Source organism: Acomys minous, assembly GCF_964271855.1.
Source record: "Acomys minous genome assembly, chromosome: 14".
NCBI lineage: Eukaryota > Metazoa > Chordata > Mammalia > Rodentia > Muridae > Acomys > Acomys minous.
Window position 1 is genome coordinate 82,516,769 of NC_140496.1, and position 24,161 is coordinate 82,540,929.

Below are 24,161 nucleotides of genomic sequence, written 5' to 3' on the forward strand. Positions count from 1 at the left end.
TAACATTATACAGACAAAATGGATGACCTATCTGTTGTAAACCAGTTTATTAATCTCTGTAATCAAAACAGAAAAATAACTAAGCTGATACACAACATTTATCATTAGCATTCCCTGGGTTGGAATGTATGTTGTCTTTACAATCCTGTCTCTGTAGACACGATGAGGGATGAACAGCATGGAGAGTAGACTCTGCTACAGAAGCCAAGCTAATGAGGGTGTTCTAGAGAGCAGATAAAAATGAGCTGCCAGTTGCTCCTGTAGTACAGCCTGTGTGGGCAGCACACTAAAGAGAAAGCGTGACCAATCAGAGAGAGATCTGGGGTTTTGTTTCATTTTAGTTTGGTTTGATTTGCTTCTGTTTTGTTTTGTTTTTAATATGCTATTGACCCCAGGGCTTCCCATGTGCGGAAGGAATAGATTTTATTAGAAAGATACATAGTTTAATTCTTACACACAGACATCACAGATATCAAGAGTGAGGATGAGGGACAAATTTTCATTCACATACGCTTTCTATCAAAAAAAAAAAAAAAGAAAGAAATCAGGTACGTAGTGTGATTTATTGTTTCTCTTTTCTCAATTTCAATAGGATCACGAATTTTCTTTTATGATTATATATATCGTAAAGCTGTTAGAACCTGCCAGTTTCCCTCAGTATTTCAGTAGAGCCACGGCTGTGTATGAGATAGCAAAATATAGAGAGTCCTGCATCATACCAGACTCTCCCAGTGAAATGCTGGATTTGGGGTAAATTTTTAAATTATAGGAAAAAAAAACAGCATCCCAGGGCAGCACAGAACTCTCGAGAGCTACCTTTCACAAATGTCACTATCATCCGTCCCTCTTCTTTCTGAAGTACGTAGTGACAGTGATGAACTGGCATTTTCCAGTTGTTTAGAAATAAGAAATTTAGCTCCATGATTTCATAGAGTATTTTGCTTAAAATAAGTAAAAGAGGAATTTGAAAAAAAAACATTAAATCAACATCACAAAACCATATTATAAACTTATTAACAGCAGAGAAAACCCAAATGCAATTAATACCTGTGACTGTGCGTTGATATTGGCGCCTTCCTTAACTAGAACTTTGACAACTTCTGCTTGTCCGGCCAGTGACGCAATGTGAAGAGCAGTATTTCCCTTCTGTTTAGACAAAACAGAAGAGAAAACGTTACAGGTTTCCAAATTGTGTAGAAATCAAAATGTACGTGCATTTTTCCAGTTTCTTCGCATTTCAAATTATTAAAATCTGTGTTTTGTCAAAGTAAACCATTCACTTTTATCAAGCCCATTTTGATATTTTTAATATCAAAATACTTGTAATCTCTAGAATCTCGCTTTACTGTCTTTTGTAAAACTGGGGGCCTTGTTGGGAACATAAGAGGGACTGGATTTTGAAGAAGCCGTAGCCTGTGGATGTGTGCACAAGAGACAGTGTCCTGTAGAATTCAAGAGGTGTTTTTTTTTTTTATGAAAAATCTCAAGTATTTCTATTGTGATAAAAGAGCAATTTAAAAATGTTTGTCAAAATGTTGCTCATTTAACTGTGCAAAACTGAGTAGGGAGGCTGGAGAGAGTGCTCGGTAGTTAAGAGCACATGCACGCAGGTCCTGTCACCTGCACTAAGCAGCTCATGAGCACCCGTAACTCCAGGTGCAGGAGCCTGGCTGTCCTGCTCTAGCCTCCTCAGACACCTGCACATATGTGCACGTGTATGTTCAAACACACACACACACACACACATACACACACACACACACAATTTATAAAATAAATCTTACAAAAACAGCAACTCTGGGCTTACAGCTGGCAGAGAAATTTTGCTCAAAGTTAGGTTTTAACCTACAAGGGCACACTTTTTTTTTTCACTCAGAATATTTTAGAAACTAAAAACTAAATTCTGCAACAACCGTAAAATTACCTGTGATTTCTACCACTTGCTACATCAAAATTTATGATACAAGTCAAAGAAAAGTCAAAGAAAATGAAGATGTGATTAAGAGAAATATTGAAAATAGAAAATTAAAACAAACGGAAGCGTAGATTCCAAACCAGAAAGTTCAACTCCGCTTCTCTTTCAGTGACCAGCTCGCTCTAAAGCCACGTCCACTCAGCATTTGTGGAACGGGCTCAGTCTCCTTCTTCAAATTTTTTTTCTCTAGAAAATTCTAAAATTCTAACCTAGGATGAAAAGTAAATTGGAACCCAGGAACCCAGACCACCTAGGATCCACAGTTGGGGTCCTAATTTCAAGAAAGCACAAACTGCAGATTGGTGGTAGGTTACCCAGCTTCTGGGTATGTGCAAAGCTCTGGGCTTGATCCCAAGCAAAAATGGTAGTGGAGACAGGCGAAAAGAGAAAAACATCAGTAGAATTTAGAATGAAAAATAAAAGCTACAACAAACAGTTAAGAACCAAAAAAGTGGAGGGTTTAATGAATATTTTATGCTAATATGACAATTCAAGGGGGAAAAATACTGTGAGCTACATTAGAATCAATACTCTAATAATTCTATTAATTGAATCTATGACCTAAAAGTTCTCTCCCAGGAAATCGCAAAGGATCTGGTGTACTCACATCAAATAGCATGAGTACAAGAAAAGGCGCACCAGTTTAACCAAAGCATTAAAAATGACTGCTCGCTTCCATTGAAAGGACAACCATTTCAGCAGATTGGTTTTTAATTGTTTGTTTGTTTGTTTTTAAATGAATTGACTTTAAGAAAACAGGTGCAGTTGTCTATAGAGGATCTTGCTGATCCAGGCTTCTTTGTGAATCAAAGGAAGAAAGATAGTACATTAGGTAGGAGATCCGGACTTCCAGACTTCTTGAGTCTCACGTCGACATCCTGAAATGAAATAACCCAAATGCTGCAGAGAAATGAAGAAGGTTTCAGTTTTATTCTTGGGTGATCGATAACCCCCAGCAGATTTCTGAATATGGGAGAAGGCTTTAAAGCTCTTCCTGATCAAGAACTAAACAATTTACTATAAGTTAAAAAAACAAAACAAAACTGTTCTTCATTGTTAAAAAAACATAAGTTCCATGCACAGGAACAGTACCTTAGTGGCAGAATCCACGGAGGACCCTCTTCCCAGCAGTTCCTGCACGAGGCCCACATGGCCTTCCTTGGCTGCCAGGTGGAGAGCGTTGAGTCCATTCTAAGAGAAGAACAAGTCTTGATTAGAAGCAGAGAAATGCTTAAGAGACGATGTGCTAATCCTACACCAACACAACCCAGGACACACATACACACTTATGCCTTGTCTCTGCTTTTCTTGTCGTTTTTGTTTTGTTTTGTGTTTTTTTGTTGTTGTTGTTGTTTTATTTTACTTTTCTGTGTTAACTGGAGTCGACTTCAGTTCAGAGAGATGAACTTCTGAGGAGGCACAATGGTAATTGCACACTAGAAGCTTCATTTCATCAAACGTGCACTTCTTTAATGGAGAAGTATAGGAACATGGGGTTGGAGCGAAGCCTCCATGTTTATATCTCAGGCTCTAAGTTTAGACTCTAGGATCACCAGAACCCACATAACAAGCTGGGTGTCAGAGCAGGAGACATGCTTCGGTGGTTAAGGACACTAGCTGCTCTCCCAGAGTGCTCAGGTTCAATTCCCAGCATTCCCAGCTCACTACTATCTGAAACTGCAGTTGTAGGGTTCCCCGTGTCCTCTTCTGGCCTCTGTGGACACCAGGCATACATGTGGTGCACAGATATACATGCAAGCAAAACACCCATGTGCATAAAATATTAAAATAGTTCTTTAAACATTATATTTTAAACGCTAGGTGTTGCTACACACCATCTGGAACTCGGCACTCGTAGAGTACCAGACAAGAGGATCCCTGAATTAGCTGGTAAGTAACCTAGCTCTAGGTTCAATGTGAGACTGTCTTGATGAAATAGGACAGAATGGTATGGCAAAACACAAGATGTCCTTCTTTGGCCTCTACATATATGTACATATATGACACTCACACACATATATACATATGCACACATACACAATGGATACACACACAGACTTATACATAAATCATATAAATGTTTTCTAATGAGAAAATAAGGAAAATAATTCTGAATTATTTACTGTGCCGGCTAAAGTCAAAACTCTGTTCAATATCAAATATACTGTTTTTTCAATAAATCTTATTTTTAATAAATTATAGGAAAATCTCTTTTATAAAGTGATTAAAAGCCAAAAACCCATGTTTCAAGTTACATAACTGCATCAATAGTATTATGCTTCAAATAAATTTAGAACCTAAGAGCTTTTTCTTTTAAAAAAAAATCCTTAATAATACTGTCAAATCCAGTTTCCACCTACTGAATTTTCTAAAATCTAACTATGTACCACAGCACTGAAAAAAGTTGTTATCTATATGTAAATGTGACCAATAAATTAATGTGATGTTTGTTAAAGTACTGATGAAATTTCTTACAGAAATACACATTTACACAAATCTTCTCCTAACATTCAAGGCATCATAAAAGACCCCCAAATAGCCAAAAGTGACCTCAAAATATATAACAAAGTTGGAGCAATCAAGCCGCATAGCACAGACATAGAAAGACATATGGACTTACGGGACTGAATGAAGAACCCAGGAACGAATCAATACACTGACAGTCAATTGATTTTTGACACATGTGTCAAGAACACACATTTGGGGAAAGATAGCCTTTTCAAGAAATGGAACCAAAAAGATTCAATAATCTACAACAGTGAAGCAAGTCCTTTTTACCTTATCAGTTACAAAAGACAACACAAAATGAAATGGAGACTTAAATATAAGGCATGAAACTATAAACCTATTAGGAAAAGTGTCAGGAAAGGCTTTGTGACATTAGACTGGACAGAGGGGTTCTTGTTTTGTTGTTGTTGTTTTTGTTATGTTTTTTAGGATTGATCTCAAACACATAAGCAATCAAATATTAAAAAATAGATGAATGGGATCAGGTCACACAGAAAAGATTCCACAAAACAGAGAAAAGAGCCTAGAAAACCAGAGAAAAATGTTTACAGGCCGCACATCAGACAGAGGAGATTTCCCAATGCGGGAGGAACTCAGAGTGCAATAGTGAAACAAGCAAGGGCAAAGACCTAGAAAATAAGCAAGCCACCTAAAAAGACATTTGGCATACAATGGGGAGCAGGCATGTGAAAATATCACTGATCAGTAGGGAAATGTAAATCGAAACCATAAGATACTAAGGTATTCCTGTTGGAGTAACCAATGGCCCTTATCAAGAAGAGAGAAATGTCAAGTGCTAGTAAAGATGTGGAGCACAGTGAACCCTTACACATGGTTGCTAGGGAAGAAAACTAGTTCAGCCAGCATAGAAAATGGTAAAGAGTATTCAAACAGCTTAAGAACAGAACTACTGCATAATCCAAAAAAAAGCAATGTCACCATAAGGTGGGACTAGCATTTTAAAAAATACAATGATATTTAAGATATTTTTACTTCCCTGGTATCTTTTTTTCCCTGAATGTTCTGTATAACATTTCATTGTTTTGCCTAAATCATTTAGTGAAGAATTTTTACCATGAATAATGATCCATGATCATTTAATTAATGTAATTACTTTGAAATAGAAATCATAACAGACATTACAGTGATAAGGATTTTTTATGTCAAGGTTTCATCTAAATAGGATTAGAGATTTGAAGTTTGACGTTTTCTTTCCCAGATGTTTTAGATCTGTTAATGAAACAAAGACTTTCTCTGCCAAAGCCATCTCCTCTCTAAAGCATGAGGTCATATAATTCAGTAAATCCTCTTACTCTACTGCAATGCCTGGCGTATTGACTGACAAATCTCTCGTGTGACTTTCTGTAATGATGCACTCTGTGAACCTCCTTCCCAAGAGCAGAGACTGTACTGTTTGCTTTCCTGAAATTCTACCTCTTTTGGTTTAAAAATAGGATCTTCAGGCTAGAGTGATGGCCATGCAGGTATGAGAACTCGTATTCACGTCCTCAGTGTCTGGGTAAGAATGTAGCGAGTGTCCCTGGAGCCCCACTGCTAGTAACCCCACTGTTGGGGAGACCTGGTGGACACAGGGGGTTCTCTGGAGGTCTTAAGCCAGTTTAGCCAAGTGAAATCGATGAGGGTCAGTGTTAGACCCCATCTCAAAAAGTAAGGTGGCCATCAATTGAGGAAGACTCCTGACATAGAACTGTGACCTCCACACACATGTACACACAGGAACATATAGATGTACCACACAAGCACAGACAAATGCTCTGGCATGCGTGCGCGCACACACGCACACACACACACACACACACACACACACACACACACACACATACAAACACACAATCTTTTTGATGATCATTTGTACCTCACTAGAATTTTCCATTTAAATACTTTAACTTTTTAAAAGTTTTCTTTTAAAAATCCCTGATGCCTGTCTTTATTACAAGTTAAAACATGCTTAAATTTTTTTTTAATGGCATTTCTAGCAGGGATGACATGGGGGAGGATTTTCCATCACATGTTCTTAAATTTATTACTATAGCAAATAGATGCTAAAAAGCCCTTACACTGATGTCTTGGCTTTGGAATTTTTAACTAAAACTAGAATTACTCCGAAACAGAGTTTGTTTGATACATACTGTCAAAAATAGCAACTTAGCACATGGACACAGCTGAGTGAGTTAAGGCACTTGCCGCCAACTCTGGCACCTGTGTTTAATCCCTAGGTTCCATGTGGTAGAAGAGACTCCTGGAAACTGTTGTCTGACCTCCTCAGGTCGGCTGTGCCATGCTTTTACTCATATAACACACACACACACACACACACACACACACACACACACACTCACATACACACTCACACACACAATTAATTAATTGATTGATTAACACAATTCATAGCAATAGTATTAATTGACTTAAAAACTGTTTTATCTATGAACATGAGGCAGCATAGAAGTTATTATGAGAGTGCACAGTGAAAACAATGCCATTTAATTGTACAACTTGGTTCTTTTCCTGAGACTACATTCACTGCTGTTAACTTTTCTGGTCAGTCGTGTGGGTCATTCTCCTGAAGACTAAACCTTCAGTCTTAGTGACACTGTGGTACAGAATAGCACAGACACCTGGCAACACTGGCCACATCTCACGGGATCTTTCACTTTTGATAAATACGTTTCACACTGCTCAGAGACCACAAAGGAGACAATTATGGAAAGCAGGTAGCCTTCACGTTTGCGTGGAAACACAAAGCAGGCTCTACAACTTTCCCGACAGGGACTCCTGCACATATGCCTGAGAACTGCTTGTTCTTCCCATATCAAAACATAAAACATCAGTGTCTGCATTCGTTAGAACATTCAATGTACACTTATTGAGTTTGAAACAAAGAATTTTCTGGAACAATTTATTTATCTGAGACATTAAAAATCCATTCCCCAGGTATCAGGATAGACATGTGGTCAGGTCATCAGAGAGCTTCGTGTCTGGAACGTGTTATCACTCTTCCCTGTAGGAGGGACTTGACTGTGTTATGGAATATCACTCACTACACATCTGGTTCTTCCACAAGGTGGATATGAGATAGCCATCTGAGCGACACTCATGGCTTGTGTGCATAGTCCATTCCTTAGGTTAAGTATTGCCATACTCTGGAATGAGAACAGATGAAGGCTTTCTACTTCCTCTTAACTGTCCTCTAATTTTAAAAGAAGAAGCATAGTTCGGTGTTTGTGTTTTTCCTTAGTTGCCAGGAAACGCTGCATAGCTTCCACATCTGAGTTAAGGAACTCCATATTCTATCTCTTGCTACTTACTTTGTTTTGTGAAGGTTCATTGTTAATGATGCCATAATCACAATACCAGTGATCATGTATGTATACATGCTGTAAATATGTCAATAATTTATTGGGAACATTTTGTGGTTCGTTTTCACCTCAGCCCAGCACTGTCCTAAGTGCTTTTGCACTAATTTTGTTATGAGCCATGTTTCCTAGAGTTAATAAATGGATAGTAATGATACTTTATTCACACAATAACCTCTTCTAACCAGATGCTAATTACTCAAATGCTAATGAACATTAATCTTAAAAACTTAAAAATTCAATAAGAATTTAAGATATAAATCTAATAACTACTTAAACTTGAAAACAGTGAGATAAACAAAGAACTTATATTCTTAGTGCACCAGAGTGTGTCAAAAGGAGGGGCTACCACATAAGAAACTACAGCAAATCTGAAAGAAAATAGATGAATTTCCAATGACTAACAGTACCAGCAGCTGATACTGTCAATGAGTTCATAGAAAAGGGCTGGAAATCTTTCTCTGTGTTGAAATGGACATTGTTTTTCATTTGCATGTAATTATTAAGCTTTTCTCCTTTTCTATCTCTCATTATTTTTTATTTCCTATTTTTTGGCTATGCTTAATTTCAGAAGTAATAAGATGTCCCTAGTATTAAAGGAAAGTCTTTCCCTGAGAATCTGTGCACCAGCATGTGGCTTTGGGCAACTCTCTGGCCCTCTCAACCCACTGACTGTAATGTCTGCTATAACATCTGTAAATAATGACAATGGAAACATAAGAGATGCCTATTTGAACAACAGGATGACAAGCATAAAAATGCAAGACCACCAATTGCATGCTTCACATCCATTGCTTTGGTAAGCGAAAGATACAGAAATTAGGATCCCCTGAGCTGCCTGTTATCCATACCCTGCTGGACAAACACCAGTGCCTTCATCCTCAAAGCTGAATCTAGTTTTCACCAGATACTGTAGCACAGCTTAGCCAGAAAAATCTTAAGCAAAGTAACAGCTGGGCAGATGGCACAAATATTAGTGTCCATATCCCACATGCCTTATAAGGTTGTAACATTTATTGAAGTGATACATTTTAATGAAAATATCTCTTGACCCCCGAAAGACCGAACTTTTGCCAGACTTTACAGTCAAGTTAATAACAAGTTTTGAGATCAATTAAGGCTACATACTTAGGCTGCTATAGCCAGGCTGCTCACATTTCAGCTGCCTTTAAGAGAACCATGCGAGTAACATTATTATGCCTTCGATTTCCCATGCAAACAGTTTTTACAACCCAATCTAATGGCTTTAACCTTAGATTATGCACTCTTCCATGCCTCAGGCCCAGTATGGTGTGTGTGTGTGTGTTTGTGTGTGTGTGTGTGTGTGTGTGTGTGTGTGTGTGTGTGTGTGTGCGCGCGCCCCCGCGCACACACCCGTGCTCACATGTGTACATGTGGGTGGGTGTTATGGTAATGATTTGCGGCAAACAGCCAGCATGTTGCCTCTACACAAATGCCCAAGATAAATGCTACATACAACATGTGGCTATTCCTTAGGAGCTTCTGTTCTCAGTTATGAATGCTATTCAGGGTCAGTTGGGGTCAGGAAAATAACTGCTTCTCTTGTAAAACTCTGCTAAAGGCTTCTATAAAGAGTCCTGCCTCCTGTTCTCACACCATGCTTTCTGTGCTGTTGTGTAAATACAAAGCAAAGCCTTTTGTTAGGGACAGGGATGTCAGACTTCAGGCATGTAAATCAGGGACCAGAGATAGACTAATCAGATACACACAACAGATATGTCAGTAACTATAACCACAGACAGACAAAAGGCTCAGAGAGGGTGGACAGATCAAGTTTGGGCTTGCTTCTGTTTAAATGAATCCCAAGAAGTAGTTCCTTTACTTTCATTAAAGAGTCTCAGCTGGAGATGATACAATGGAAGGATTTGATGCAACTATCAAAGAAAGTGTTAAATTAAGAAAAAAAATTCCTGACACAAAACATCCAAGAAACCAAGGACACAATGAAAAGATGAAATCTAACAATAATAAGAATTGAGGGAAGAGAAGATACCTACTCCAAGCCCCCGAAAATATTTTCAACAAAATCATAAAAGAAAATCTCCCCAATTTAAAGAAAGAGATGCACACAAACACACAAGAGGCCTAAGAACACCAAACAGAGTAGACCAAAGAAGAAAATCCTCCTGCCACATAATAATCAAAACACAAAATGTAAAGAACAAGGAAAAATATTAAGAGCAGCAAGGGAAAAGGGCCAAGTAACATACAATGGTAAATCTATCAGAATCACACCCAGCTTTTCAGCAGAGACCATAAAGGCCAGAAGAGCCTGCAAACTCGAAGAGACCACAGATGCTAGTCCAGACTACTATACCCAGTGAAACTTTCAATAACCATAGATGGAGAAAACAAGATATTCTATGACAAAGACAAATTCAAACAGTACCTACCCACAAATCTAGCCCTACAGAAGATAGTAGAAGCAAAACTCAAACCCAAAGAGGCTAACTACACCAAGGAAAACACAGGAAATAGATAACTTCAGTTTAAAAAAACAAAAACCAGACACACTACCACAACCAACATCAAAATAAAAAGACCTCATAGTCACTGATCATTAATCTCTCTCAACATCAATGGTCTCAACTCTTCAATAAAAAGACACAGACAAACAGAATGGATGCATAAACAAGACCCAACAGTCTGCTGCATTAAAGAAACACATCTCAGCCACAAAGATAGATATTACCTCAGGGTAAAGGCTGGAAAAAGGTCTGCCAAGCAAACGGACACAAGAAGCAAACTAGAGGAGCCTTTGTTTTCATTCTTTAATGTGACATCAAAACATTTTGTGGCTTCTGGTGTTATCATCAATGAGTCCACTGAATCAATTGACACCTTTATTAAGTGCCAATTAAATTTCCCCCACAAAACTGAAATATTTTCATTCATATAAATTATATAAACCAAGCACTCTGCAAAATGTTATTTCATTAATAATCTGAAAGTTGCAATAATTAGTTTTGGGAATGAATTATAAAAAAGGATGTATACTATATCAACATTTATCTTCAAGAAGTACTTATTTTATATATTTTACTTTAATGATTTTTTTTTCATTTTATGTGTATGTTTGTGTGTCCAACTGTATGTACAATGTATGTGTGTGTAGCTCCAGAGACGAGAAGAGGGCATCAGATTCTCTGGAGTTAAAGTTAAAAACAGCGGTGAGATGTCTGACATAAATACTCAGAAGTGTTCTTAGCCTTTGAGCCATCTTTTCAGCTGCTGTATACTTTATTATACAAGAATTATTTATCTAAGAATGATTGATGTTCTAAATGTACAAAGAAAAAAAAGACTTTTACCAACCTGACATCTGTCAAATGCCTAATATCTAAAATATATAAAGAACTCAAGAAATTAAACACCAATAAACCAAATATTCCAATTTAAAAGTAGAGTACAGTGCGAAACAGAGAAGTCTCAACAGAGGAATTTCAAATGGCTGAGAAGCACTTAAAGAAATGTTCTAAGTCCTTCTTCATGTCTTTAGTCGTCGGGGAAATGCAAATCAAAACAACTCTGAGTCCATATTACACCTGTCAGACTGGCTAAGACCAAAAACTCAAGTAACAGCAGATGCTGGCAAGGATGCAGAGAAAGGGAAACACTCCTCAGTTGCTGGTAGGAGTACAAACTTGTACAACCATTTTGATAATCAATGTGACACTTTCTCAAAAAAAAAATCTGGGAATAGCAGCAATTCAAAACAGATGCTGAGATTCGCAGCCAAACACTGGACAGAGCACAGTGAGTCTTGTGGAAAACTTGGGGTAAAGATAGAAGGACCCAGAGGGGACAGGAACTCCACAAAGAAGACCAACAGAGCCAAATAATCTGGGACCAGCGGGGCTTTCAGAGACTTAGGCAACAACCAAGGACCATGCATCGACTGGACCTAGGCCCTCCACACATATGTACCAAGTGGGCAGCTTGGTCTTCAGGTGGGTCCCCTAGAAAGGGGATCAAGGGCTATCTCTATCATGGACTCTATTTTGTGCTTTTTGATCAATTCCTCCTGGTGGGGCTGCCTCTCCAGGCTACAGAGGAAGACTCAAGTCTTCTTGAAGTCACATGTAAGTATAGAAAAGCAGTCAATGGCAAATAGCTCATGAAGTCAGGAAGAGAAATAATGAATGGGGAACAATGAAAACGCAATAGGAAGCAAACTGCTGCCTACTGTTTAATGGTACTAAACAGGAAGGCAGTATAGCATGGTTTCTAGCCATGGGTAGCTTATAAATGTGCTGGTTAAGTAATAAAAATCAACTATCTACTACATAGGCTTGTCAAAGGTTTCATTTTCATATCTCTGGATAATCTGCTTTGTAAATCCTATAGGCCCTCTACTCTGGCTTTTGTATATCAGAAAAGCACAACTAACTATGCTCTCTAACTGTGGTAAGACATAAGTGTTTAAGGAGAAGCAGTCAAAATACAATGAGTTCAGGGGAAAGTTCAGAGGAAATGGTCATGTTAAAGACCAATAATGTTGAACCGTGGCCCCGATGGCCTCCAGCCATGGGCAAGGTACCTTATCTGTGCTGTGCAGGCTCTCCTGGAGCTACAGTTATGATGAGTTGAGTTGAGCAGTGTTTATTCAAAAATGTTTACTAATAAAAGTATTTATGTATACAAAGTGATCTATTTTTTAAAGTATTTTTGAATCTCAATGGCACCCTGGGAGCAAGTGCATGAAAGGAGACTGGTTCCATCAGTAACCACTTACTCAACAATACTCTATTCATTTGCATGCCATTTTCACAAGTCTGACTCCTGTGCTTAAATTATTTCTTACGGATTTTTTTTTTAGTGACTAACTTAATATGCATTAAAGTAAAATTTTCATATAAATCTCAAAGAAAAATGACTATCTACTTGTAATTGTCATGTTTTAATGAAATTTAAATGTTCAACTTAAAGGGAACACACTATTTAAATAATAGCTAAAGCTTGCTATCTTTTTTTTCTTATTATCCAAGCCATATGTTAAGTATACAATTGTATTAATTCATCTAATCTTGAAATTAAAACCTACAAAATATGAACTAACCAGTGACTTGGGATGAGAAACCAAACTCCGCTTGCCCCTCCCTGCTATAATCCTATTTTACTCTTTAGAGATCAGCTTCTTGTGGTCCCTATTTACAATTCTAATTAGTGAGAACCAGCTCAGACTCTGAAATTTATCTCTTAAGCTTTTAGAATTACAAGGCTCAAATGTGCCAAAGTGATAAAAAACAATATTAAAGTGAATTACAGAATTCTGCAGTATCAAATGAATTCTACACTTAGCTAGCTTTAACTTAATTCAAATAAAAAACTTACCAATTTCTTTATTTTTTATTATATTTCTTTTTTATGTATACATTTATATTATTAAACATAAATAAAATAAACTATATACAGCAGGAAGAACCATGAAACAATCAGGAAGTATATAAATGTTAAATTCATAGTGATTTGGCTATTCATATTTGGCAAACTTGAAGTAAACATCTTTCCTATCTTGGTGCATCTAATATTCTTAATGAAAATCAGTATCTATCATAATCTCATCTCTATTAACTTAAAACATCTATCTAGACCTAAAAATATCTTAACCCCTAAACAACTAAGACTAAACTATCTGGTCTTCAATGACATCAGAGACTTGAGAAGGAATAAAACTTAATTACCTGAGTGAACCTGAAGTGCAGCTTAGCAGCTTCCAAAATGAAAAAGAATGGTGTTGTGGTGGCTGTTCTTTTAGTTTCTTACAGTAATAAAGTACTGTGATTCAAAGCTTCGAAGGTAATTAATGACACGACACTTCCCCAATTATTTTAATTTTATAAACTTCATTACCTAAAAACATGCAAGTTAAGTAAAAACATCACACACCTAACCTATTCTACACATGTAGAATCAGCCTTCAGAGTGGAAGCTGTGGGATTCGCTCTAATTCTCTGCTTGCCCTGCTGAATATATTTTATTCACTTGTTCTCCACCAAAAATGAAAAATCTATGACAGAACTGAGACTAGAAAACAGCTATATTTTGTCATCCTTTAAAACTCATGCCCATTTCCTGCATTTGTCCCTTCCTCATCTCCTAACATTTAGCCTTTTCTCATTCTTTTTTCTACATGTTACACTGTCCCTTTTTAGAGACATAACTCATTAGATAAGGTCTTATTCATGTGTCATGCAAAGTGTTTAAAAGAAGGGAGCTGAAAAATCTGAGTTTTCTCCCTTTCACAGAATTTATCAAGGTTGACAATAAGAGAGCATGTGTGTATCTGCCTACAGCCCTCCTATGGATGAGAATTTTTTTAATCATGATCAGCAGAACAAAAAGATGTCTGGAAATTAGTATATTTATTTAAAATATTTTTAGCAAAATTCAGGGATAAATGCATTAGCATTTGCCTGGAATCTGTACATCAGTAATTCTAGAATAAATGCAACCACTGTTTGCAGCTCACCCCTCTTTGGTTAATAAGATTCTAACCTCAGCCGTTATAGAGTCATGATTTGTTCTCCTGAGTGAAAGTGACTACAATGTAATGGGTTGTAGTAGAACGCATTAGAGGCCTGACATTTTTCTTTAAAGTAGAGCACTGGGTTGTGACCACTGTATGTCATGTACAGTACAGTAATAAGTATTTCCTGGGCATGCAGTAAAAATCAATAGCATTTGATGCAATAGATATTATTGATTCCCACTTCATGGACATCTAATTTACTATTCAGAATGAGTTAAGCAATTGGTCAACCTCCAGTGTTCGGTCATGTACTTTCTGAATATTAATTGGATACACAATATTCATTAACTCTTGGTTATTTAGGGGTGTATTCTTTTTACTACCAGTAACTTGTAGTGCATAGGCTTTAGTTTGTAAGTCACTGGGAGCTGATTCATGTAAATCAGTGCCTAACTCTTCTCCACAAGATAACTTGACCCAGGTTTACATCAGTACATTTCAGAACTTGGAATCACCAATCCTTCAATCTTCCTGTGTTGCTAATGTTTCCTGGTCCCAAATGTGAGGCACCTGCATACTTTTCTGCATATGGCTAAAATTTTAGCAGTGGGCACTGAAGAGGTAGCTCATTGGTTAAGAACACTGGCTGCTTCTAGAGCACCCCAGTTTGATTCCTAGCACCCATAAGGTGGCTCACAACCTTTTGCAGCTCCAGTTCCAGGGGATCCAACACCCTCTTCTGGACTTGACAAGCACCAGGCATGTTTGTGGTATGTAGACATACATGCAGGCAAACACTCATGCACATAAAAAAAATAACAAGAGTAATAACATGTAAAATTTTAGCAGTGGATGAAATTTATTAATAAGACTCTAGTGCCTTTTTTTTATAGACATGAAAATCTCACTAAAAGTACAACTATTTGGAAAGGAAAAGGAGCTGTGTGCTTAGCATCCAAATGGCTAACTCTAAAGAACTTGAATAACAACTTTGGAGAAACTCCTTGCTTTCTTGGATGAGAGACTTCATTCCTAACTCCCTAACACACTTCTTCCCCTCTCTTCTTCCCTTCTTGGCCTCCATGGGCACAATTATACACTTTCCCTTATTTCTCTAAGGAAATATTATGCCATAAATTTTCTAACAAGCCTTTTCTCCAGGGGCAGAGACATGCTTCCCTCAGCCCACCAATGACTACACATCCACTAAAGCTGCAAGGATTCATTTCAGACCAGCCACCACCCAGTTCCCTGAACAAAGAACTTCTTCAGGGTGTGCACGTATGCATGCACACACACACACAGATATGTGTGCACCCTTCTACGCCAAGGTGCACCCTGTGACCTCCTGTTTCTCTCAGTTTTGGACTCTCACCCTGTCCTTGAAGACCTTCATTTCTGGTGAAGAAGGCTGAGCAGGTACAGAGAATAAGGGGGGAAAACAATTGTCTACGCCATTCTTACCACTACACCCCACACAACATGCATTACCTACAACAACCCATCATGCCACATACATGTTCATCTAGGAAACCAAAATATAACCTTGACTGTTGAGAGATTAGAGTTCAAACACCCCCCCCCCACACACACACACACAGACAGAGGAGAGAGAGAGAGAGAGAGAGAGAGAGAGAGAGAGAGAGAGAGAGAGAGAGAGAGAGAGATTACACTCTGGATCATGCTAATTATCAGTGTGATGGCTATTTCTTAATATGAAACTGCCAAGTTATCTTTAATGTATGCATTTCTTTCATTTCTAGGAACTGGCTTGCCACAATTTGAAGTAGTTAACGTTTAAAACAAGATTATCCTTTTCTCTTATGTTTCTCATTCCAGGAGACAAAAGGTTGGAATTGGGGTGCTCTATTCCACCTCTGGAGAGGAAAGAACTAGAGAGAAGGAGGAGAGAGAAAATTTCTTCAGAAGGGAGAAAAGATTCTTTAAAGTGGCCAGAAAAAAGAACAAGAATGGAGAATCCAAGTAAGCAAAATTTTAGGTACTACTAAAGGGCCAGGTGGCTTCTGATGGCACAAGGAAACTAACCAAGGAGAGAAAATGACAAACAGGAGTGGCAGCACAGCCTCTCCTCATAGCTCACCTGCATCTGCTCATAGTTCCCACAAGAATGATGTTGAGAACATGTTTTGACCAAGATTTCCAAGAGCAGAGATGAGAGTGTAACTCTATAGAGATCTACAGCAAACCCTGGTTAGTTTCCCCTACTTGTCCTCCAGCTCTCGACTACTTTTTACTCAGGACCTACCTAGAGAAAATTCATCATGCCATTTCCCTCTACTGAAGCCAGTCACTAGACCAACCTTAATCTCACCAAACATAACTCCTGTGTGCCTCTGTGCAATCTTCTTCTGTGTCTGACTCTCTCCTGATATCCCACTCCTGAAATTTTATACCAAGCCCTTTAATTCATGAGTGGCTTGTCTGTGCCACATGTCTTCCCTGAGTAAAACTCTAAACCTTGTTCTTGTTGCTACCAGAGCTAAGGATGCTTACTCACTGCCATCCGTACTCGCTGTGCTTGCTCACTGTTCTATCCATCTTCCAAACTCTTCACCTTGGGGCCCCTAGCTCCCATTCCTCCTCCACTGAGGACTATAACTTCACTTTAGTCATAATCTCCCACCTACTCACTCATGAGCTTACCGAAATATTTAAGGTTCCAGAATTCTTCTCTGACAATGATGTATCTTTTCCTTTCCCTTGTGTACTTACTCGAAGATCACAGCCTACTCCTGGCTGTTTCAAATATGAGAACTTTCCTCCAAGATCCGTTGTACCATTCATCCCTTGACCACCACCCACCCAATGTCAGCAATACTCCCACCTCTGGTATCTAGAATCTATTCATTTGTTTATCTCACTGTCATCTTGTCTCTACTCAGCACAAATTCCCTGCATACTCTTTGAAATGATGTCATCTTCACTTGCATTTCTCCAGCTTAGCCATGAATGGCTGCTTAAACCACATTCCCAATCACAAAAAAAATGCTACCTTATGCCTGAACCTGACTTTAGAAGAACACAACACATGCTACCTAGACACATTAAAAGTCCATCCTCATGAGCCTCAAGAAGGTCCTTAACGTTGCATGGCAATCACAACCATCACAGCTACCCTTGTGCATTCTTTCCTATGCTCCTGAGTCAATCATTTCACATCTTCTCTCTCCACAACCTCTATCACCCCTCTCCCATAACTCCACTAGTAACTTTGACTCTGAAACGAAGGAGGAGGAGGAAGAGGAGAAGGAGGAGGCAAAAATCTCCTACTTGATACCCAGCTTTCATCCCCATACCCATTCTACTTCCGGATACTTTTACCCACAAGCCATTTCTTTTCTTAACTAGCTACATCCCTAGGAAAGGACAGCTCTCCACTGTGCACCAGCCCTGATCACTTTACCAGCTAATCAAGGAACCCATTGCCATTCTCCAGTCTCTTTAATTTCCCCTGTCTCTTCCTTAAATCATTTATTTCTTTCCTAGCTGACCTCTTCCCATTGTTAAACACAAATGCTATCGCTTCTTTTACATAAACAGAAATGCCATTCTTGATCCCATTTTCCCTTCCAGCTACTCCCTAGTCTCTTTTGTGCTTTATGGAAAGGGTCCTTGGTCTGTCCATTGTCCAGTGAGTGAACTCCATCTGACTTTACTCCACCCTCCATTGAAATTACACTTATGACATCATCTCTTAAAACCACAATACCCCAAATATTATTTAGTTCCTTGGCTTATTTGGTCAATAATGTTTTACAAAGTGGACCATTTCATAGACCCAAAAATAACTTTTTTTATTAGGTTTTCAATACATAAATCTCTCCAGGTTTTCTCCTACATTTTTGCTCACTCTTGCCCATTCTCACTCCCCTGACTGCCCTAAGGTTCAGTTTTCAAACACCTTCTACTGTTCATAGATACTCATAAATACTTTTAGACAATCTTATCCAGTTTCATGGTTTGTCTACATGCTGACTGAACTCAAGTTTCTATCTCTGGCCAAAGCTTCTTTTCTGAACCTCACACCCGTGTGTCCCACTATCTAATCTTTGATAGCACAAACTTAAAATATTCAAAGCTGGCTGAATTATTCCTTCAAGCCTGCTCATCACACAGACCACTCCATCATAAATCATGAAGAAAATATCCCTCACTTTTCCCATGACAACCATAAACCCTAAAATTCTCCAGCCTCGCTTCTGCCATCATCCTGCCTCCAATCCCTCTGTAAGAACAAGGCCATTGTGCTCCCAGCTGAGCACTAGGGGAACCAGAAATGCTAACTATGCAGGGTTGTCTTCAATGGGAGAGATGCCTGTTTTCTGCCCAGACAGTTGAGAATGGATGTGGTTTGCAGCCTAGTGACCTCTATGCTATCTGTAAGGCCAGGCCACACCAGGCTTCCCCAGACTCTTGCATTTATTGTATTCATCCTCCGCATACCCTTATCTCAAGCAGTTTCTCAGTTAATAGAACCCATCCATATGGAAAAAGTCACAAGTATTTTGAAAAGTTGGAATATAATCTTGTCTTAAGCTTTATTGAACACATAGGATTGAGCTAATTATCACCAGGAAACTTCTTCCCAAAATTATGCTGTGCTTACATGTGCTTAAAATGACCTTCCTGTGTAAGACTTTGAAGTTTGAACCGACACAGGCTACCGAGCAGTTGAACCAGCCTTCAATCTTGCCTCATATGGGTCAACACTCTGCCTACCATGCTGTTTGCAGAAATTGCTACATCCATCAACAAACAACTCTACCTGTAAATTCTACCTTGAAGCCAAATAGGGATGACCATTTCTGCCTGCTGCCTGAGGGTAGAACACCTCATTTCTCAGCTAAAGTAAAGTAACATCTATTCCTAGACTGTCCTTGCTCCCTTCTGTCTGGGTGCTACTACTGAACCTTAGTTAAGCCAGTTCTTGTCACTTCTTCCTTAAAATATCTCTCATCACTTTTCTTCTCACTCAGATTCAAAGCATAGGTTATTTCTTAAAATTACCTACAGGAACTAACCTACAGATGCTAACATTGTCTTGGGTAGCCTTCTGCTCTCTCCCAAGCTCCTCCTGTTCTCCTCATCATTTTATTTCAGGCAGGCTGACCTCCCTGCTGGTCCTTGGACATATCACCATGTTCTGTGGAGCTCTCACAGTAAGACTTTTGAAATGTACTCTTTTGAGAATAGGGCATGGCTTCATGCTCTGCTCTGTAGGGTATTCAAGGGACCTTCTTGACAGTCATGACACACTGCTCCCTTTCCACTCTCCCCTCTCTTACTGTCTGTTTCTTCTCCATGTCTTATACTGCTTTTATTGTTTTTTTCCCACTTCTTTCCCTTGTTTGATATGGGCCTTATTATGTATTTCTAGTTGGCTCTGAATTCACAGATATCCCACTTGTCTCTATCTCCCAAATGCTGAGATTAAAGGCGTGCACTAGCACGCTCAGCTTGATTTGTTGATTTCCTGTTTCCATACGCACTAGTTACTTTTCTATTGCTGTAAAACAAAGCAAAACACCATGACCAAGAAAACTTTTAAAGAAAAGTCTTTCATTGGACATATGGTTTCAGAGGGCTAGAGTCACTGATGGCAGAGTGAAGGCACATCTCAGCTAAGAGCTCACTTCATTATCCATAAAGAGGAAACAGAGAGAGAAAGAGAGAGCAGTGGGAATTGTCAAGTCTTTTGATATCTCAAAACCTGTCCCTAGTCAGATACCCCCCCCAATAAGGCCACACCTCTTAACGTTGTTTCCCAAACAGTCCTACCAGCTGGGGAACAAGTCCTCAAATGTTGGGGTCTATGGAAGCCGTTCTCTTATTCTTGTCACTCTCATTTGAGGGTTCAGATCGTAAACTTCAATACAGCAGAGGTCTTGCTTCTTTTTGATCTACTGCAACCTCAGCACCAACAATGTGTTGTAATAAACACATGAGCAAGTGCTCTCTGACAGCAGATTGGAAGGAAAGCATGCTGTGGTTACGATAGCTAAAGTGAAGCAGGGAGATGGGTAGCTTCTGGGAAGCCAAGCATTAAAAACACAATCCGTGTCCTTGGTCACAGGGAGAGAAGACTCAAGAGAATTCCTTAATACAAAGTGTTCCATTCCAGTCTAAACCAGGCAGACATTACTTAAGAGCACAGCCACAGTAATAATTTGAATAAGGTCACCTCTGCATTTCTGAAATGAAAGAGTCGTCACATTTCCATCCACTTGCTCAGTTCCAGTAGGTGCGAATACAGTCAAAAGTTATTAGCGCTTTGGATGAGTACTGAATGAATGTCTGCTAAAATTGCTTACTACTGAATAAATATCAATGCTGAACTTCAAAAGATTAGATAGACTGTATTTATTTCAAACTTGAATTAACACTATCTAATATAATGTTTTATATATAATATAATTAATGTGATATAATGGCAGGAAGCCTTTGCTTCTATTAAATGAGGCATCAGAAATAAACACTATCTCGGTTAGATTTTGTTAATCTGACACAAGCTAGGGTCATTGAAGAAGAGGGAATTTCAACTGAGAAAACGCCCCATCAGACTGATTTGTTGGCAAGCCTATAAGGCATTTCCTTGATTCTTGCTTGATATGTGATGGCTCAGATCACTGTGGGCAGTGCCATGTCTGGACAGGTGAGCTTTGATGATATGAGAAGGCAAACTGAGTAAGCCATGTTGAGCAAGCCAGTGAGAAATCTTCCTACAAGATCTCGGCTTCATTTCCTACCTCCAGGTCATTCCTGCCTTGAGTTCCTGCCCAGACTTCCCTAAATGATGTACTGTGATCCGATGTGTAAACCAAACAAACCGTTTTCTCCTCAATTTACTTTTGGTCATGGTGTTTTTTTGTTTTTGTTTTTGTTTTTTAAATCACAGCAATACAAAGCAAACTATGACAATCGTTGATATTTAGCTATATTTTATAAATAAATTTGTGTCTAATTTAAATGGGTATAAAACTGTAGATTATGGTTCAATAATCCCATGAATTCAATGATTTTTAGTTCTTTTTTTTTTTCCCTTATCAAGTCCCAGACTGATATTACTGTTCTTAGCATTTTTAAAGACAGGTCCAAACCAGATGGATGTAAATGGCATTCGTGAGAAAGATTTCAGTTACAGAAAAACATTTTAGCTTAGGACAACCCAGATAAATGGTAACTGTTATCAAATTACAACTAAGCATAATCTTTCTCTGATGGCACAGGCTACAGACATGCTATTTAAGATTCAGCCCAACCTATGAAAAATACTACTCTGCCATCACGTAGGTTAAGAATCACGATGAGATGGCTGCATTATTCTAAACACGGATTGTCACGTTCGGTCATATGCAGGGCATGTTGATTCTGCTAGGACTTTTTCAAGCATTCCCTCAGTCGTCTACAACCCTGACTTGAGGCTGTTATAATCACTGAAGTTGTATAAATTCAGCTACGAGAAGGTAAATTTCCCAGGGTCTCTTAGGTTGAAAAAGTGAGAAAATAGATTCTGGCACCCACATTTTTAACATGACTACCAGAAATGGTCTGAGTCACACTAAGAGAACATCTGCTAAAGTGATTGTTGACTGTATCATCCTGTTGCTGAAGGCTTGCTGTCACAGAAACATTAATATTACCTTAAAATGCTGTTTTAAGATTATACTCAGCTATGGGCAAAAGAAAGGTGAGGTTAAGCTGATAAGTTAGGATCTTTACTGCTAACATTTGGTGGCAGCGATTCCAAGTGCCAAATGAGAGCACTGTAAAAACTGTTGATCCTTGTTATGATTTGTAAGATTACATTGAAAAGGTGCCAAGCACCAGCCCTTTATGTTGAAGTCAGTGAAGTGAAACAAATAAATCTGATACAGGCAAGGCCAAAGTATGTGAACCTAGTGAGACTTTTATTGACATTTAAACTGGCTATAAATGTTTATGGAAATGTTATAGTTTATTTTACTACCTGGGCGTTAGCCTTGTTTATAACAGTGTAATATCAGTTCTGACAAAATCACTAAATAAATATTTTAAAGGAATATTTATGACTTTCAGTAATGAAGTGAATGTTAAGGTTGTCTTCTTTTTTAAGCTTTTAAAATATATATATATATATATAGTTAATTTATTCATATTACATCTCAATTGTTATCCCATCCCTTGTATCCTCCCATTCCTCCCTCCCTCCAGCTTTCTCCCTACTCCACCCCCTTATGACTGTGACTGAGGGGGACCGCCGAGGTTGTCTTCTTAACAGAGGGAAAACTAACAAGACTAGTATAGTCTAGTCTAATCTTTTAAATAAAACAAGTAAGTGATCAAAATTACAATCATTGGGAAAAGAAGATGAAAGCTTGAAGTTTTTAGGGTGTTTTCTTAGGCCACACCTCCATGCCCTTTAAGATACACATCATCACAAAGCTCAGACCTCCCCAGGCCTCTGTTTCCTTTAAATTATTATAAGCTAAGGTGTATTTTTAGTTAAATTTCAAAATTCACGTCATAATTATAAGACCCACTTTACTTTTTGAAAAAAAAATCTGATCCTAATTTCAGTTTAAGGACTCTCTTAGCACACGAACACATGTGATATTTTTGGCAAGTTGGTACATCCCAAATTGTCTTTCATTGAGAAAGTAACAGGGTACAGAGAGTGCTGGTTTCTATATTGCATGTCAGAATGCTCCCTGGCAACCCCGGCTTAGAAGAAAAGCAGAGAATACCCTGTCCCCTCTTTGTCCCTACGCCATAGTATGTGAGTGTGACATAATTAGAAATAGGAATATTTTGGCTTCAATGGATGCTGATTTCATTTTCATATGTATTTGGAAATTATTTTCAGTTCTACATTTTATTAGAATTTTAGTAGAATTCATGGTAACTACAGTGGAATTTCTGGTGATGATTTTCTTCGCCTTAGGGATTCCTTTATCTATTGCATTAATCTGAGAATAAATAAATACTCTTTTCTATTAACAATGGTAAATTATTGACATGATCCAAGCTTCAGGATAAAGGACTATGTCTCTGTATATCCTGAAAGGCAGCTCAAATATCTGCTCAAGATGTCCTGCGAAGCTCCACTAGGAAATCAGTGGAGCCAACAAATCTGAGGGGAAGAGGTACTGCAGAGACTGATGTGCCAACCAAGGACCAGGCATGGGGAGGACCTACACCCTCTGTGCAGATGTGGTAGGTAGGTAGCACAGTCTCTTTATGGGTCCCATAATATGGGGAGTAGGGACTACTTCTGATATAGATTCTGGCCCTCACATGTTGATCATTTCCCCCTGGTGTGGCAGCCTTGCCAGGCCACAGAGGAAGAGGATACAGGCAGTCCAGATGAGACTTGATAGGCTGAGGTCAGATATTAGGGGAAGAGGATTTTCCCTTTCTGAGGACATGGAAGGAAGGAGGGAATACGAGAGAGGGAGGATGGCACCAGAAGGTGACAAGGGATGGGGCTGTAATTGGGATGTAAAGTGAAAAAAAAAAAAAAGATGTCCTGCAGCAGATACAATTTGGATATGACACATAGACTTGTGTGACCCCAAGAATATTACTTAACCATCATAGATTCATTTTCTGGGTAAGTAAACCCAGGCTTACCCCACATCTCAAGAGGTTTTGTCTCAGATAATTGAAAAACTCAGGGTCCAAAACTTGATGCGCAATAACCCATTAACTGTTATTACTTTAACTTTATAACTTTTAGTTACATTTCTGAATAATAATAATAATAATAATGCATCAAATACAGGCAACAATACTTAAAACCAGTTAAATC

The 24,161-nt window shown here is 38.5% G+C and overlaps 1 protein-coding gene across 47 annotated transcripts in view; it reads right to left on the reverse strand.

Moving 5' to 3' along the window:
• Positions 1-24,161, reverse strand: part of ANK2 (ankyrin 2) — a 574,434-nt gene that overhangs the window by 160,226 nt on the left and 390,047 nt on the right. For all 47 annotated transcript variants that reach the window (XM_084755448.1, XM_084755450.1, XM_084755414.1 and 44 more), the window contains 2 exons: positions 3,068-3,166; positions 1,048-1,146 (listed from right to left, as the gene is read on the reverse strand). In XM_084755448.1, the coding sequence (XP_084611574.1) occupies positions 1,048-1,146; positions 3,068-3,166 (198 nt within the window). The remainder of the gene's footprint in view (positions 1-1,047; positions 1,147-3,067; positions 3,167-24,161) is intronic.